The sequence below is a fragment of the Macrobrachium nipponense genome, chromosome 24, assembly GCF_015104395.2.
Source record: "Macrobrachium nipponense isolate FS-2020 chromosome 24, ASM1510439v2, whole genome shotgun sequence".
In the NCBI taxonomy this organism is placed as follows: Eukaryota; Metazoa; Arthropoda; class Malacostraca; order Decapoda; family Palaemonidae; genus Macrobrachium; species Macrobrachium nipponense.
This window is the reverse complement of record NC_061091.1, coordinates 38,652,944-38,668,600: the sequence shown is the minus strand read 5'-3', so window position 1 is coordinate 38,668,600 and position 15,657 is coordinate 38,652,944. Positions and strand designations below refer to the sequence as shown.

The following is a 15,657-nucleotide window of genomic DNA, read 5'->3' as shown; positions in this document are numbered from 1 at the left end:
CAACCATTTTTCCATATCAATATGTTGAACCATTGCTAGATTTCAATTTATATGTAAAATATACGGACTTTTTTATGAAAATAAAGATTACATTTCTGTGTTTATTTTTGTTTTTAATGAAAGATGATGTAAGTATACTGTTTATTTGAAATAAAAATTAAGAGCTTAACAACTATATTTAGGAATGGATAACGCGCAAAGTATATAAAGTCTGTTATATAAAATAAGTACTCGAAAATTTTTCACTTTAAAAGAAACATTGTGAGTGATAACTGGGACTAAGGAAACTGGAAGATTGTCAGTTTGAACAAAAAATAATTAATTAATAAAAGATCACCTATACGGTATATACATAAGTCTTGCATGCCCGTTGGTATTTATTTCATTGTCGTTAAACCGTCGCATTTTGAAATAAATGCAACTGAAAAAATTTCTTTTCGCATGGTCAGTTGTCACAAGAGGCTCAATGTTTCAAATATTATCAGTTCATTTCCTTTTGAAGACAAGCGTGCTTTTTTCTGCATAATAGTTGGCATTTTTTCTGTGTATCCCTGACAAAGGTTCTGTTTAAAGGGAATTGTATAATAATTATCACCACTGAGAAGTAAATGATGAATAGAATTTTATTTATGCAATATTGCCTGAGCACAATGAAAGTAAAACCTTTGTGGAAACAAAATTGCCTTTGTTGACTTGAATGATTAATGCAGAAAATATTGAATATAGCTTTTTCCACTAGAATAAAGTTTTAGAAGAATTGTTCATCCGACTTCTTCCTTCACTTCAATAACGGCGAAATGTATTCATCATATCTCAAGAATTTTTATTTCAGAAAAAGAAAAAACAGAAATACTCTCAGAAAATGTTTATAGTGTGCAAAAACCTTTGATTGGTTGAACTTTATAGTTAGTGTGTAAGGTCAGAAAGAATGGGAATTGTGTAGTTTTTGGTTAAAGTTTTAGCGAAATGATGCGGTGTCTTGTTGATAATAACTCGTGATTGTAATTATGAACTATATACAACTGGAAAGTGTCTTGTTATTATTGCTTAAGTTTAACGTATTTCAGTCTCAATAAGAGAATACTTATTTTTATCATTTACTATGAACTCTGAACTTGGATGGTCTTTTGGTTGCATATTCGAGCTTTTTTGGACAATCATTGTAGCCAGAGATGAGGATTAATTGTAATAGTATTGATAATTTACAAAACTTTCAAAGTAAATAATAAAGTTAATCAGTATAGCCTCTACAGATATTTTACCATATATACTTATATCCTAACTCCAGTATATCATTGAGGTTTCAAATTCCTTTTAGTCTAGACATCTGTTTACAGCAGTAAGTCCTGATCATCCTTATTGATCATGAGCTGTTGGCGATTCACTTTCTTCCTTAGTGACTGTATTAGCTGATCGGAGCGCCCTCATGTGTAGAGGGTGGGACTGGGGAGAATGAGCGGGAGTGGTTAGATTGGACCCCAATAGACAGGGGAAAATGTAACCATTTTATATTCATCACTACGACGCTTTTCTCATTTGTTTCTAGGGTAAGTTTTCCTGTAGAATTGATTTATGCTTAGGGCATTTTTGTTCTGTGCATATTTAGTGTGATAATTTGCATTTTCCATAAATTAGCGGAAATTGTGTATATAGAGCTTAGTGGCTGCATTTTGGTGGTTATTTGAAATAAGTAAATTTTAACCCTTTAAAGTCCACCCTGGGTTTTATGGGAAACATTAAAAAATCCTTTTAGTATGTTATAGTATGAGTAAATACAAGACCTTTTTACTCTTGTGCACTTTTACAAAATTTCCAAAGTAAGCGAAATAATTACATGCAATGAACTATCCCGTATGGGAGCCTCGGGTGACCTTAGGCGGACCACGCTCATCCCGTATGGGATCTATTGGGCCGTGCGGGCAACTTTTTCAAGTTTATAAATAATGTTGATTCGCCCACAAAACATATGATTATTATTGATGAATCTCTTTTTTTTGTTCCACAATGTATAATAGAAACACATATATGGCTTTACAATTTAATTAATATAAAAAATAAGTATACATTAAATACAAAAATAGCATAAAAATACAGAAAACACAATAAAAAAACTCTAATACAAAAATAGTATATAAATACACAAAACACTGTAAAAAAAATAATACAAAAATAGTATAAAAATAGACAAAACACTATAAACAACTCTCATAACAAACAACATATTTCGAAATCTTATGGAACAGAGCAAAACAATTCCTTTCTTCAGTAAGGCAAAGGGCCACCTTGCAATCCTCACACATCCAGCGGGATCTGTGGATGTGGCCTGCACCAGAACAGAACTTGCAAGTCTGCCTCATGGTGACATGCTTTGGCATGTGTAGGGCAGTGGCATTCTGGCGTGTCTCAATACTTGGCACAACTGCCCGTTGGCCCCTTCTTGGCAAAGCAAAATCTCTGGTGCCAAGAGAATTCCTGGTTATTCTGAAGGTTGACGAATTGAAGCTTCTGAGCCAATTGGAGATATCCAGACGGAAGTCCTTGAGCGGCTTGGGGTTTTCCTGCAAAGCCAGGCAATCCCTCTTGTACAAAATCCAGGCGTTGCAGATGATCAAGTCAAGGAGGTAAGCAAAGAGCCTCATGTAGTACCTCTTTGCTTGAAGGGGGTCCTGTACAGGTGTGTCAACATGTCACTCGTGTCAATGGCCCCCATGCGGTTGTTGTACATCTGGATGACAGATGGGCAAGGAATGGGAACCTTCTTCTTGGCTGCCCTGTCGTACCGCTCCACTGTTCCCATGGGCTCCACACCAACATCAGAGGACAAGATTGTCACAACGCTGTTGTCCTTCCATCTTGCAACAAGGGTGCCATCAGAAGAGACATAGTCCAGTCTCCCCCTTTGTGTCGCTTTCTTGTTCATCTCCTTCACAGACGTCAGGGGAGGATGACCAACTCGGTTTTCCCTGGCAGTGCCCACATACCGGCATCCATACTGTGATCTCAGGTACTTGGCCAACCCTATACTTGTGAAGTAGTTGTCTGCATACACTGCTGAGTTTCTGGGGTCCTTGATGGTATTCACTATGGCGACAACAAACTTGGAAGTTACAGACACTATGGCTTTCTCCTCTTCAGATAGCATAGTATGGTGGCTCACAAAGGTTGTCTCCCCTTGGTACATGAGAATATCATGCACAAACCCATCCACACTGGAGCGGCAGAATAACTTGAAGCCCCACTTGTCAGGCTTGTTTGCGACATACTGGCGAAGGTTACCAGCCCTTGTGCCCTTAAAGGCGACCATCACTTCATCAATGGAGTGGATAGGAGTCTCAGGAACTTTCAGGAACTCTCTGGTGACCTTGGTGAAGGGGACTCTCACCTTGAAGAACCGATCTTGGGATGCAGCTGCCTGGTCATTGTCGCTGAAGTGAAGGGAAGATCGAATTGCCTTGGAGCAGTTCCTGGACATGAAGTCTGCAACTTGAGGAATCCTGGTCTTCACGGCCTAGAAGTCAACTATGCTAGGGAGAGGAACCAGGCCCATGTACACGATGAGGCCAAGGAAAACCATGAGATCCTCTTCTGACATGTGGAAGTTGCTGCCTACATCCTTCTGTCTTGAGTACCGGTTGGATTGATACACAATGTGTTCCCTCAATTCAGCTGTGAAGAACTTGGAGAAATATTCATAAGGTTCCCTCAAATAGTCAGGCTTCTGATGAATGAAGTTGGGCAGGGCACGGATATCAATGTCTTCCTTCTTCCATTCATCAGCACGAGACCTCTTAGGGTTAGGCTCACCTTCCTCTTCCATAGGCATCGCTTGAGGGACAACAACATTGACCTTGCGAGCTGAAACAAGAATAAAGTAACATTTGTAAAACAGTAAATGTGTGTGTGCGCATGCATGTGTGTGCACGTGTAAGTCACTGAGTATGCAAGTAAACAAATAAGTTTTTAAAATACCCAACGTTTACAAAGCATTTAAAGGGCAACAAATTTAAATACCATTATAACAACGAGACTTTTAAATACAATGTTTACAACACTTTATCTCTCTCTCTCTCTCTCTCTCGCTCTCTCTCTCTCTCTCTCTCTCTCTCTCTCTCTCTCTCTCTCTAAGGATGTCTCATACTAACCTCTAGAGTTAGGAGGGTCAAAGGCATCGTCCTGAGTAAGGCCTTCGTCAGGAATGCAGGTAGGGTCGTCATCATCACTGTCAATGTCCAAAGGGCTCATGTCGACATCACTTCCTTCAGCGTCGTCAGGGGCTACCCATGGTACACGTTCCTGAGTCTCCAATGCAGCATTGCGTTGCCCATAAAACATACTGCTTTGAAACTGCAAAAATAAAAAAACAACTTTAAAATCATGTAATGAAAGAAAAATGTAACTTTCCCTAACAAAAACCTATCATTCAATCCCTTGTAAGGTAATAATTTATATGCACATGAGCCTAACATCTATAAATCATCACTATTATATCTAGAAATATTGTTAAAATTATTCACAAATGTCTAAAACAAGCACTAAAAAAAATTACTTGACGTCGTATTCTACTGGCCGTTGTAAAAGTTACGGTCCGATACATCCCTCATGGGATGAGCGTGGTCCGCCTAAGAATGACCGAAGTATCCCGCAAGGGATCTATACTTTTTTTTTTTTTTTGTCACTACGACACGTCAGTAACACTACAGACCTTCAAACCAACATCAAAAGGTAAGTGTATCACTAGGCTTCACTATCCCACAGTCACTGTGTACTTACCATGATTACAAAGTTCGGGGTGGGGGGGGAAACTTGGAGGTTACTGCGGCACGTCTTCACTGTTTTCCAAATTGCGCACAACTGCGGTGTCTGTCGAAGGCCCTCCAGCTTTTGTGCGAGGGCCTGGCGGCTTCTGATTGGTTGATTCAAAGAGCAGAGGAGTGTAGCTATGAGTTGCCAAAGCGTCAATTTCATACAAGCTCAAACTTGTTCACCACAACTACCCGAAAGTAGCTGTTTTAAAGATCCAAAACGGGATCTCTGGTCGTTAAAGGGTTAAGTTTGTCTTTTTCAGGTTTGATTACATTTAAAAGATAATAATTGTGCATATTCATTTTTATTAATTGGCATAAATTATGCATGTTTAAAGAAATATTATCACGACTCAAACGAAAAGAGGTACCAGTAAATTTCTGTTCATTTGATTTACCTTGCTTTGCGTGATTATTGTATATTCCATCGCAACTGATAATTACATGACATAATGATGTCATGTAATAAAAATATATAAGTATAAACATGTTTTGTAATGAAGTTGGTAATCGTGTACTTTACTAAAGTTCGTAATTTCAGTACCGTGTTTGCTGTCATCTCATAGCACATATATGGATGAAAGTGTGTTCTCCTGGGTTCATGGCATGCCTTCATAATGGTATTGCTTACACTGTGAATCTTCAAGCTCCAAAAAATGACAAGGGCTATGTGCTTACTACCTTTACATTTTTGGCCCAGAAAGTTTGGTCTGTTGCTAGTAATTGGAAATTTTTGCTTACATACACATCAGAGGTCTGTAAAAAGCACTACATCGATCTTGATAGTGCATCGACTTACCAGATCAAAGCAAGCAACCAGGCCTCAGAATAAATGTGGTCCTTGAGTGTCTTATGTTAATGTACGTTTGCTGAATAACACATGGGCTATGCAAACGACTTTACAATCTACACAAAACCATCCACCTGGTTTTGTCAAAGAAAGAGCTGTGCATGTCACAAAATATAATTCAGAAGGGATACAGAAGACCATTACAAATTCACACAAAATACATCACACATATGGCCCTTGTTTCACAATAGATTGATGTTTGTTGATGATAATATGCCTACAGATGAATATCACCAGGAAGAGGAGAACAATACTCTCGTTGAACCCTCAATCTTCAAAGAATGACAAGGGCTATGTGCCTACTACCAGTATATATTTGGCTTAGAAAGTTGGTCTGTTGCTAGTGATTGGAAGTCATTGCTTACAGACACATAAGAGGTTGATAAAAAGCACTGCATCGAGCTTGCTAATACATCAACTTAGTGGATCAAAGGAAGCAACCAAACGTCTGAATAAATGCGGCCATGGAGTGTCATATGGTGATGTATGTTTGCTGAATAAAACATTGGTGCAGCCATTGACTAAGCAGTCTACACGAAAAATTCCACCTAGTTTTGTGAGAGGAAGAGCTGTACATGTCACAATATATAGTCCAGATGGTAAACAGCAGACCCTTTTAGGTTCACACGAATATTATCATCTTCTGTTTGAAGATAATACTATGCCTACAGATGAATACCAGCAGAAAGAGAACAATACACTCGTGATGCAGAATCCAAAGAACATAATTATGGGACATTCAGGATAGGGAAGAAGAAGTAGAAGCTGCCTCCTGTTCCAGAGTATCATGACTGTAAAGACCAGGATTTGTTGGGCTGGAGTTTAAAGCAGGATATTGCATGGGTTATTGTTGGTGCACTTGTAGATCAAGTGATAGGTCAAAATGGAGAAAATACCATACCACCTATTGGGCCTTGAACTGCATTCATGAAGGCAGTGACAACCTCAGATTGAATACATGGAAGTCATACCGCTACCATCAAGTGACAGTATTCAAATGGTACGTGGATTTGTCGATTGACATGGCTGAGGATTTTGGTCTTCAGTGTATACTTGCTCACTCAAATGAAGCCATATATTGTAAGATGGTTGTTCTGCAATGGTTTAATGAAGGAAAATATTAGAGGGTAATAAAACTTTTGAGAGGCTTCCACAGCACCGTGGTGAAACTCAAAATCATGTAAAAAAAATATGGAGCACTTGGTTTCAGAGACTGGTGGGTAGATGCACAAGCAATTGCAGAGGGATCAATCATACAGGCTGTTGAACCCCGCCATGATTTTCTAGCAATTCAATCGCAGAAACAGTCATTTGAGGTTTTACTTAGATACAAAATGAAGAAGATGGAAGAATTATCACTGTATGGAGAAGATTTTAGGCACTTGTTGGGATTACGTAGATGCAACCCCAATCCTTTATGTCAAACCAAGATTTTGAGAGACTGCAAGAACGCACCAAGGATTGTTAATTAAATACTGAAAGAGGAGAAGCAGGCCTTTGGTATTCTAGAAGGCAATGCTACAAGTTTTTGGGAACCTCACACCTACCCCTTGATTCTGTACTATTAGCCCATTCTATAGAAGATAAAGACTTAAGACAAGGACAGAAAAAAAACTGCTATGGAACTACATGATCACAGAGGCGGCAGCAGTGGGTGAACAAGCCCCATTCAGAGCAAGATGGATAACTGATGCCATGGCCAATGTTCAGTCTGTTTCCCCAAAGGACATATGGGGAGAATATGCAGTTTTCTTAGATTTTTCATGCCACCAAAGATGCCCAATCCTTCTATGAGACTGGTGATAGTCATGAATACTTATGAGAAATACAGAATCAAAGGCAGCACACACAAGAGAATAGGCCATTCAGGAAGAAAGATTTTGATCACAGGAAAGTAAACATCAATGCTAAAAGGCAAAGACTGACATGCCTTTCTGCAGAGTGGTGAAAAACAAAACAACACTGATAAGTTTTCTTGCTAATCACTGCGAGAGTGACTCATCCAGAGAAAAGTTGGTCATTTCGCTTGTATTTACAGAATCAAACAACACTTGGATGATCACTACTGAAGATATAAATTTAATTGAACACTTCAATCACCACGAAGCAGATGCAAAAGTTGCTCGGCATGCATCGTTTTCTGAGAGACCTGTTATGGTTGTTACCACAGATTCTGACATATGAGTTTTACTTGTATATGCTCTTAGTAAAGTTGCCTTTAATATGGTACATGAAAATAGACAAAGAGCGATACGCTCACGTAGGGGTTGTTTGCAGAGCTTATGTGAAGGAAGTGTTTAATGTGACACAACCTAATACCCGTACATAGTGGGTAAGGTGAAGCCATTCAAGAAATTAGTGGCACAAAACAAGACTAGCTTGCTGTCATCAGCAAGAGTTATGCATAGTTCCCTACAACAACGCGAGAGAATTTGTTCAATTTCATGCAGACGGGTGAAGACTATGTAGTAGCCCGAATCAGAATTTATGATCAACAGTAGGTGAAATAAAGTTTAAACACTCTCCCTGACAATGACAGTTCGGATGAGCATCTGAAAAGGTCTAAATTACAAGCGCATATATATATATATATATATATATATATATATATATATATATATATATATATATATATATATATATATATATATATATATATATATGTGTGTGTGTGTTTATATATATATATATATATATATATATATATATATATATATATATATATATTATATATATATATATATATATATATATATATATATATGTTTATATATATATATATATATATTATATATATATATATATATATATATATAGTATATATATATATATATATATATATATATATATATTATTATATTATATATTATATAAGGAAGCAATGTCTCAAACAGGATATTGTTATCATTCACCCTAAGACAATGGCTTGCAGTACTCTGATGATGATCATATCCCTGATTGGTTTTCTTGCTCACAGTTCCCTCCAAGTTTGTGTAAGAAGTATTTTAGGATATCATAGTCTGGGGAGGAAGCTGATGATGAGAGATCGGACACTGAAAGGCAAAAACAAGTGTTTCAGCCTCCAAAGAATATGTCACACCTTCAACTGATAAAGGTCACTCAGCCTCTGCTTAAGATTATTTTCTTCTTCACCATCATCAGAGAGTGACAGTTATTTTCTGTTTAGCAGTGTTTCAGAAACGTTAGAGGGAGACAATGACTTCTCAGATGATTTGGAACAAGAATACGTATTTGTAAAGAATTGAAACATTTCTTATTTGTACATTTTATTTACTTACGTGTATGTTTATCTTTTATTTTCTGTAAGAATTATTTGGTTGCAAACTCAGCCACTTCTAGATGATTATAGGATAAATTTAGAAATAGAACTTAAAATTTTTAACATAGTATTTGCTTCGGTACAAATATACATATTTCTTATTTTATGCAAAATGCGCTGCAATCTCCTTATTATTTGCAAAAGATGTTTATATTTTTATATTCTTCCAGTTATATGAGTTCATTGATACTGAACAAATTCAAATTAGTACTATATCTGCTTGTTTAATGATCAGTTATGATGGAATATGTAGTAATTTATGTACAAAGAGGCAAATAGAAAAAAAGATTAAACAGAAATTTACTAGAATCCCTTTTCGTTTGAATATGCATGATTAATGCCAATTAAAAATGATGAATGTGCAACATAAATATCCTGTAAATGTAATCAAACCTGAAAAAGGCAAACGTTCCATTTATATACCACAAATAACCACCAAAATGTCACCACTAGGCTCTTTAAATATAATTTCCGTTAATTTATGCAAAAATGCAAATTATACCATGAAATATTTAAAATACAAAAATGCCCCAAGCAGAAATGGATTCTACGGGAAATATTACCCTAGAAACCATTGTGAAAAGCTTGGTAGTGACGAATATCAAATCGTTACGAGTTTTTCCCTGCCTACAAGAAGTTCATAATCTTAGATGATGGAATATCAGTGGGTTTTATGAACTTAGGATAACTATAAAATCTCTGAAGGTTAGTATGATTGTGTGTGTGTGTGTGTGTGAGAGAGAGAGAGAGAGAGAGAGAGAGAGAGAGAAGAGAGAGAGAGAGAGAGAGTATGTTCAAAAATAAAAATGGTTCTGTCAATAGACACCCTGTGATCAATTACGGAGCAAAAGTCGTTACCATTTATATTTTCAGCGGATCGAGGACGACAACCCGCATATCAAACTTCCACAACGTTGGCAGTCGCATTTACTGACATTGGAAGGACTCCTCAGCCCTTTTAATGCCAACTCTCCCACACTAATGTATATAGCCAGCAATTGCTTCTTTTCCCTCTTGCTCCTTAGTCATACACTTTTCATAACTCCATATTTCTCATCCTTTCAGCGTTTCTTCATCTACATTAACAGCAAACTGGTTATCTCAGGAATTTCCACTCTTTATCTTTTATTTTCACTCCATCAGTCCGTTGAGAGATTTTCCAAAGAGAGATTACCCATCAGTCCATTCATATGCCTTCAACAGACTCTCCTCTTCCCTTGCATTTCTTTGCTTCGATTCTTCTGTTCTCTGATCAACTCTCCCCCTCCTACTATTATCCAATCCATTTAACCCCATTAGCAATATGAACCAGCAGTTTCCACTATTCCAGCACTCACGTTCACATTCATCGTCCCAGCTTCATAGTTTCTTCACACGAGCGTGCACACACATACACACACACACACACACCTTTGCCTATCAGCAATTCTTTTTATATATATTATTTTTCTTGGTACATGAATAGACATTTCTATCAACAACAGAATATGTCCAGTTGCGGGCAATAAAATACATATTTATTGACTATACTTCTCTTTTAACAGCCGGAGTACCAGTAAGGTCATTCTCATAATCTTTTCAAGAAACCCATAACCATGATCGTTATAGTTCAAATTGCTACTCTTTTGTAATCATTCCTGTTTGTTTGCATTATTAACACTTCGTATCATATATTCCCTTCCCGATTTCATTGATTACTAAATAAAACAGGAGAGTACGAAAAAGAAAAAAGAAAAAAAATAGAAGAATTATAATAATTTCTAAATGCCGAATAAGTAGGAAACTTCCTGAGATGCATTAGGTTATGGGAAATATGGCAGCACCGGCTAAGACCAGAGATTTTTTTTTTTCTTTAAGTTTTTATTCAATAAATTATTTACAAAACATTACAATAAATCCATAACTACATATATTTTCATCTAAAATACATTGCATTTAATGTTACAAAAATTCTTTGTGAAATATTTTAACAATTTCTCTTTCAAAATGGCCTTGATATCTCTCTGGTTTTTTATAATCGAAGCTTCTATTCTATTTATAATAAAACGTTCAGGCAGATTCTTGTCTTTGAACATATATTCACATATAAACTGACAAAATTAAAGTTGCAGTGTTCCTTTGTTTCCTCGATGACTCTGGGAAATCGAAATACATAATTCTAATGAAATTGCAGTGAAAAAAAATTACAAATAGCTTCAAAACTCCTTTTAACCATATTATTACATTTGCAATTTTCTTCCAGAAATATACCATATGAATATTTGATTCCTCAGCATCACAAAGCGCAATCAGTTTTGAATGTTTTTCATTTCTTTTAAACTTTTTTTATTGGGTAATATTTCGTGAATATATTTATATATTACTTCCCTATCAGCAGCAGAAAGAAATTTCATGTTGATGTTTTCCCAAATCAGAGGCCAATTATAAAGGGGGTATCTATTCTCAACAGTTGGCTGTACATTTGGCAATAAGTACGTGCCATTACACATGATTTGTCCCTTTGTGTTAAATTTCCGGTAACCAAGCCCTTCATATGTGAATTGTTATGATAATTTGACATAAAATTGTATTTCTCATCACAGAGTAACTTTAAGAAAGAGGCAGTTAGAATACTTTGTCTCTTCCATAAAAGACTTACCATTCCTATCCCTCCTTCAATCTTTGACTTTGTTAAAGTGTCTCTTTTGATGAATTCACATTTCTTTCACCAAATGTAAAAGAAAATTTCTTTTACATGTGAAGTCTTTTAAAGCTTTGGCATTTGCGCCACTTAGTGAAGTTGCTGATACCTTCATTGGATTAGTCTCATCATTAGATGGTGAAACCATTAAATTCCGTCAGGGCATTTGGCTACTTTGAAGCAACATGGATTGGTGTTATTCAACGTGGAATACGACGAAGGCCATTATTTCCTTTAGAAATGTGGAACACTTTCGAGAGAGCCTCACAAGGCCTTCCCCGGACTAAAAACTATTTAGGTGGATGGCACAGGGCGTTTGGACAAAGAATGACATCACTGACCCTACTATTTGCCCTCTAGTTTCATACCCAAGAAAAGAACAATCAAATTGAGAGTTAACAATCAGGATGGGAAATTCAGGGGTTTTATTGAGATAATCAAAAGCAGTATCAGATATTAAACATAAGGCTCATGTCTAGCATTGGGAAATATGAGTATCAAAAAGTAGATTTTCTGAGAGCAATTGGCACAATCTTTAAGTACTTATGAACATATATCTTACTGTATTTTATCTTATTTTATGGTGTTATTTACATACTATTATTTTTGCAATAAACTGTTAATTAATATAATTAAAGTATTGCTTGTTAATATTTACACTTGTAAATTTTCGGCCAAATGTCTGTCGACAAATGCTCGTTCGGTTAAATGTCCGACCACGGTTCTGAACTGTGTTACCGTTACAAGTACTTGAATTGTCAGCATCTAGTATAAAACAAATGAATGCTGCACATGAAAATCCCGCACTGGCAAACAATTTTAGGGGTAGTTCTGATAATTCAATGGAAACTTATGTGAAAAGTATGAATTTTCAAATCACAAACTAAAACTTGAAATTAGGGAGAACGGAACCAAACGTTCTGTGTCGACCTTCTTCGTTCAAACATTTTCCATCACAATATTTTCTTTAATTAAATATACCTAGATTTATCCTGCTCCTTCTTAAGAGTCATTTTCGTATCTTTGAATATTATTTATATTGAAATCAGAGGGACCTCCAACACCCAGAGTAGTTCCATCTGATGGTTAACTCTAGCATAGTATCAGATAATATTTTCATCATTGCATAATAAATCAGCGAACTTTCTTTCTGCATTTTGCATTGTGTCTGAGTTAGGCGATTATTTCTTTGGAGTAAGACCTCTCAATGAGCCTTATACCTTATATATAACAAATTCATAAAAGTAATTGTTATCAAAAATAGCCGTCTGATAATTAAAAAGTCAGTGACTATAAGAAGGCAAATCATGTGTGGTTTCTGCTGAACCTTGTGACAGTATCGGCTTATCAAGAAAGCGAAGGGAGACATTGTGATGAAATATTTGTTGAGTCTGTATCATTTTTTCTTCCTTATATCACAGTTACCGTCCTTCCCAGGGAAAAATAGTCCCCGATTCCAGGATGCTGAATGTGTACCATCTCTAGCCTTCATTCACCGATTCCTCGTCCGATTCAATTAATTGATAAGATCAATCAAGATCAAAGGAAACTCCATCTGACGCCATCTGAGATTAGTGTCCCGTGAATAATGTAAAGTACTCCCCAAACCTTAGTTTATGAAATATGAGCTTAAAGAAAATCATATAAAATTTAACATTCACATACCAGAAGCTTAAGAGGTCTTCAAACTTTTAATAAGCAAGCCTACTTATTAAAGCTGGGTATTTGAGGCCTCGTTTCTGGAATAATTTTTTCCAAACCTGAAGCAGTTCAATATGTAACCTAAAAAAAAAAATCCCTTCTTTCAATTAATCATCTCACAGAATTACGCACGGCACACTACTTCAGAGCAATGAGCCAGAGGTAAGAGGCCCTGGATGGATATTAATGCTGACCTCTGAAGAAATGAGGTTAGAGCATATTGGTGATTGACAGTTAAAGTTAAGAATTACAAAATAAAGGAAAACAATATAGATAGAAATATATATAAGGTTCAAAAAGCTATTGTCTGAAATCATATAATCTCTCTGTTATTTATGTATAAAATTCTATCAAATATAATTATATTTTCAGAACTGTATGATAATGCTTTCAAATTCATCTATAATTATTCAAATACATAAATACACACATATATGCATAAACAGTTGATGCACCTGTGTCGAAATTCTCAGTTCCGGAGATTCTTTATTCCTGTTGGACTGTAGAATACATTACTACTCCGATAAACTGATTCACACGGGGAAAAAAGTTGTGGGGGGGGGGGGGGGGGGGGGGGGGGGGGGGGGAGGGGGGGGGGGGGGGGGGGGGGGAGGGGGGGGGGGGGGGGGGGGGGGGGGGGGGGGGGGGGGGGGGGCTCTGGGTCAGAATCAATCGCTATGTAGAATTTAAACAATTCAATACAAACAAGTAAAGAACATTTAACACTAATGAACTTGAAATAAATAGAGACAAACTAAGGAAAAAAACAACCAATCACAATTAGCTAAAAAGCAAATTAAAAATTACGTTAAACTATAATTGAATCAAAATTCACAAACTACAGTTAGGTAACATTAACAAACAATAAAAAAAAACTAGGGTAAACGAAGAGTTAACACAAAAACTAAACTGAAGGTTACAAAGTTTTTCCGTTAGGTTCCATTGGGTCTTGAAATACACTTAAAAAATAAACGCCATGAACTGGACCCAGAGGAACAAGGATACTTCCCTTTCACAGTTGGAGCTCTCGAACGTCTCACCCCTTCCTGTCAAAGAAGCATAGAGGTAAGTTCGGTAGGCGCATGCGTAAATATTCCACCGACAGAAAGGGATAATAGCTTGTTTTAAATACAGTAGTTACTAAGAGAGAGTATCAAAGTAATTGCATTTCCTTTACAAAGGAAAAGCGAAAATTTCCATTCATGAATGTACAAAATACTTAAAACAAATTATGACGACAGCCTGAAAACCTTCAGATATTTTGGTAAATGTTAATGCTCAAACCCCATAAATTTCTCTGAACCCCAACAACAATGGCTCAGAAAAATGGAGAGAATATAAATTTCTCGACATTCTCCCCCCACAAAAATAATCAACCAAGACTGTACAGTAAATCATATCTACCTGAAACAAATGTGTTACAAAGCATCATGTTCATAATAAGTCCTCATCAATCAGCTCCTTTCGCTTGGCATTACAATAATGCTGCACGTCTCATAGGACGACGTTGAGGTATGGACTACGGTGGTGGAGGTACTACACGATGTGGTACATGGAGCAAATCTGTGTTTCCATTATGGTTTATATTTTCATTACTAAACTGAGGAGTAACTTCTGACGTAACAACCTCAAGAGGTACTATTTTATTCAGACTCTCATGGTATAATTTGTCACCAACCTTTAACAGTAAGGACCGTACAACACCATCTGTACCAGTTATGAGCTCTTGTACTCGACCTAATGGCCACCATTTATGGGAAGATGTTCCCAAATCAACAAGGGCAATATCACCCTCTCTTTCCAGAATTGCTGGAAATCTACATATAATGCACAAAACCCTCAAAAGGATAGTAAAAAGTCTGATGCAGAAATTGATGATACCAACTCCTTATGTACTGGACGAACTGAAGCACAAGTAAATAAAAACACAAAAGCTTTCCCATGAATATCAGACTCAGGTTCAGCATAACAAACAGCTCCTGTATAATCTATACCAACACAAAAAGTGGTCTGGTGAATGTGACTCTCTCTGCTGGTAAGGGTGGAGGACCAGGATTAGCCATAACCTTACCAGCAACCTTCTTACAAAACACACATTTGTTAAAAATAGATTTGACTACCTGTATACATTTTGGTACCCAAAACTGCTCTCTTAGAAGAACTAATAATACTGAAACTCCACAATGATGATTGAGCACATGAAAATATCTTATTATAAGAGTAGTCAAGTGGCTTTGCGGTGGGAGTAAATAAGGCAACTTTGCAGTTTCCTTCAAGTTAGCAT

The 15,657-nt window shown here is 36.5% G+C and overlaps 2 protein-coding genes across 2 annotated transcripts; both read right to left on the bottom strand.

The window, feature by feature from the left end:
* Positions 1 to 2,635: 2,635 nt before the first annotated feature.
* Positions 2,636 to 3,472, bottom strand: LOC135202917 (piggyBac transposable element-derived protein 3-like). Its single transcript, XM_064232378.1, has one exon. It carries the CDS (start codon positions 3,470 to 3,472, stop codon positions 2,636 to 2,638), a length of 837 nt encoding a protein of 278 aa, XP_064088448.1.
* A 36-nt stretch (positions 3,473 to 3,508) lies between these two features.
* On the bottom strand, positions 3,509 to 4,612 carry LOC135202909 (uncharacterized). The gene is made up of 2 exons (XM_064232365.1): positions 4,143 to 4,612; positions 3,509 to 3,855 (listed from the first exon to the last, which is right to left on the bottom strand). The coding sequence occupies exons 1-2, from the start codon at positions 4,330 to 4,332 to the stop codon at positions 3,509 to 3,511; spliced, it is 537 nt and encodes a 178-aa protein (XP_064088435.1). The 5' UTR covers positions 4,333 to 4,612.
* Between the last annotated feature and the right edge of the window lie 11,045 nt (positions 4,613 to 15,657).

Coding starts and splice junctions, on each gene's coding strand:
- LOC135202917 (XM_064232378.1), bottom strand. CDS start 3,472: ATGTCCAGGAACTGCTCCAAGGCAATTCGATCTTCCCTTCACTTCAGC.
- LOC135202909 (XM_064232365.1), bottom strand. CDS start 4,332: ATGTTTTATGGGCAACGCAATGCTGCATTGGAGACTCAGGAACGTGTA. Junction 3,856..4,142: donor TGACCCTCCTAACTCTAGAG/GTTAGTATGAGA, acceptor TTCTTGTTTCAG/CTCGCAAGGTCAATGTTGTT.